This window comes from Propithecus coquereli, unplaced genomic scaffold, assembly GCF_000956105.1.
Source record: "Propithecus coquereli isolate 6110/MARCELLA unplaced genomic scaffold, Pcoq_1.0 Scaffold875, whole genome shotgun sequence".
Lineage (NCBI taxonomy): Eukaryota > Metazoa > Chordata > Mammalia > Primates > Indriidae > Propithecus > Propithecus coquereli.
Genome location: NW_012155007.1, coordinates 42,226 through 44,104, shown reverse-complemented (window position 1 = coordinate 44,104; position 1,879 = coordinate 42,226). Strand labels below are relative to the sequence as shown.

Here is a 1,879-nt window from a genome sequence, read left to right as displayed (position 1 = left end):
GAGGGTTCCAATTAACACTGAGAGAAAGAGAAAACAAAGTTGGGGGGAGGAGTTAAACAGAAAAGATAAATTGGACAAGTCTGCAAAACTGTCTACCAGCAGGGAAAACCAATTCTGCTGACTTTATACTTGTAAAAACAAATGAAAAGAAAACCCCAGGTTGTGGGGGAGTGGAATTCATTGTATATTAAATGAGAAGCATTTAAATACACTGCTATTTAGGATTAATACAGCAGATACATTTTGCATGTGAAATATTCAAAAAATAATGAACTTACTTGCTTTTCCCTTTGTATACTGTAGCATAAGATCCTTCCCCTAGCTTTTCCAGTTTTTCGTATGAGTCAGCTTTTCCAAATTTGGGACTTGTTGGCTAAAAGTGGAGCAGAAGGTAAACAAAACAGATTGTATCAAATTAATTAACAATAAATATCCTGATTTTGCTGAGAATGTATAGACTCTCTGTAACTTTTTAAATAACTTTTTTATGACATAAGAATATTAATTTTTAAAAACAACATAATACATAGGGTACAAAACTCGAAAAAAATGCAAATAAATAAAATGCAGAATTAAATTTACCCATAATCTACCCCAGGGAACCGCTGTTAGTATTTTGATACCTCTTTCTTTCAGTGCTATCTATATGCTGATAATTGCTTTTTTACATAAATGAGATTACACAATACACCCTGTTTTGTGACCTGCTTTTTTTGCTCAACATACTATGAACATTTTCCACATTATTATATAATCTTCTAAATTAGGAGTGAGTAAACTGTGGCCCATGAGTCAAGCCCATCCCACCACCTGTTTTTGTAAATCCCATGCATTTAGAATGGTTTTCACTTTTTTTTAATGGTTGGGGAGGAAAAAAATCAAAAGAAGAATAAAACTTCATGATATGTGAAAATAATATAAACTCAAATTTTAGTGTTCATAAAGTTTTATTGGAACACAGTCATGCTCATTCATTTACATATTGTCTTATGGCTTTCAAGCTATAACAGAGCTATAATTGCAATAGAGACCATATGGCCGATAAAATATTTGCTATCTGACTCCTGTTTTAAATCATGAGTACATAATATTCAGTCATATAAAGGTACTCTTTCAGTACCTTTTAGTGATACTGCAAAAAAATAATCAAAGATGTATCATTCGGATATCAATAATTACTACAAACAAAATGAAACTTATATATACATAAAACAATCCTTAAGGTTTAGCTGCCACAAAATAACTCTTCCTTAAGACAGGTTACAGCCCACCCTGACTAAAAAAGTGCTAAGAGTGAGTGATCTCATCATTCTTGCTGTGTTCAACTCCCACCACAACCTTAACCATGGAGCAAGACAAGGGGAGTGTCGTCCTCCATGGCAGAGAAGCACTCATTTCTTGTATCAGTAAGAAATTATCTACTATTGTAACATCATTATAGAAGGGTAATATCAAAGCATACTAGAAATAATGATTATATAAGAAATTAAAAACATCTTACTAAAGGGATTACTGATCTCAGTTATAAGTACATATATAATTCATAAAACATTGCTAATGATTATAGCACTTCATAAATAACCAACTTTAGTGAAAGAACTTCTATTCTTGAGCTTTGAATTTGAATACACTTTTGAGTATACTTTTATAACACTTATCAAAAAACATACAAATATGGGCAATGATTCTGACACCACTGTTTACAAGGATTCTGTGTGGCAGGTTGACCATGTTTCTTATCTCTGTCTCACCCAAACGACCACATAATGACTGAAAAGATATTTTTCAAAAATAATAAATCAGAACCAGAAATGGAAAACAAAAATGAGTGCCAATATACAATCAAAATGTTGAGGAATTCTGAAAGACAGACAGTAAT

At 32.0% G+C, this 1,879-nt stretch overlaps 1 protein-coding gene across 1 annotated transcript in view; it reads right to left on the bottom strand.

Annotated features, from left to right (window-relative positions):
- The window catches only part of LOC105826276 (cyclin-dependent kinase 14-like), a gene marked incomplete at its 5' end in the record, with an annotated part of 68,253 nt that overhangs the window by 42,300 nt on the left and 24,074 nt on the right, over nt 1-1,879 (bottom strand). The window contains one exon of the mRNA XM_012664230.1: nt 279-373. Coding sequence (XP_012519684.1) covers nt 279-373 — 95 coding nt within the window. The remainder of the gene's footprint in view (nt 1-278; nt 374-1,879) is intronic.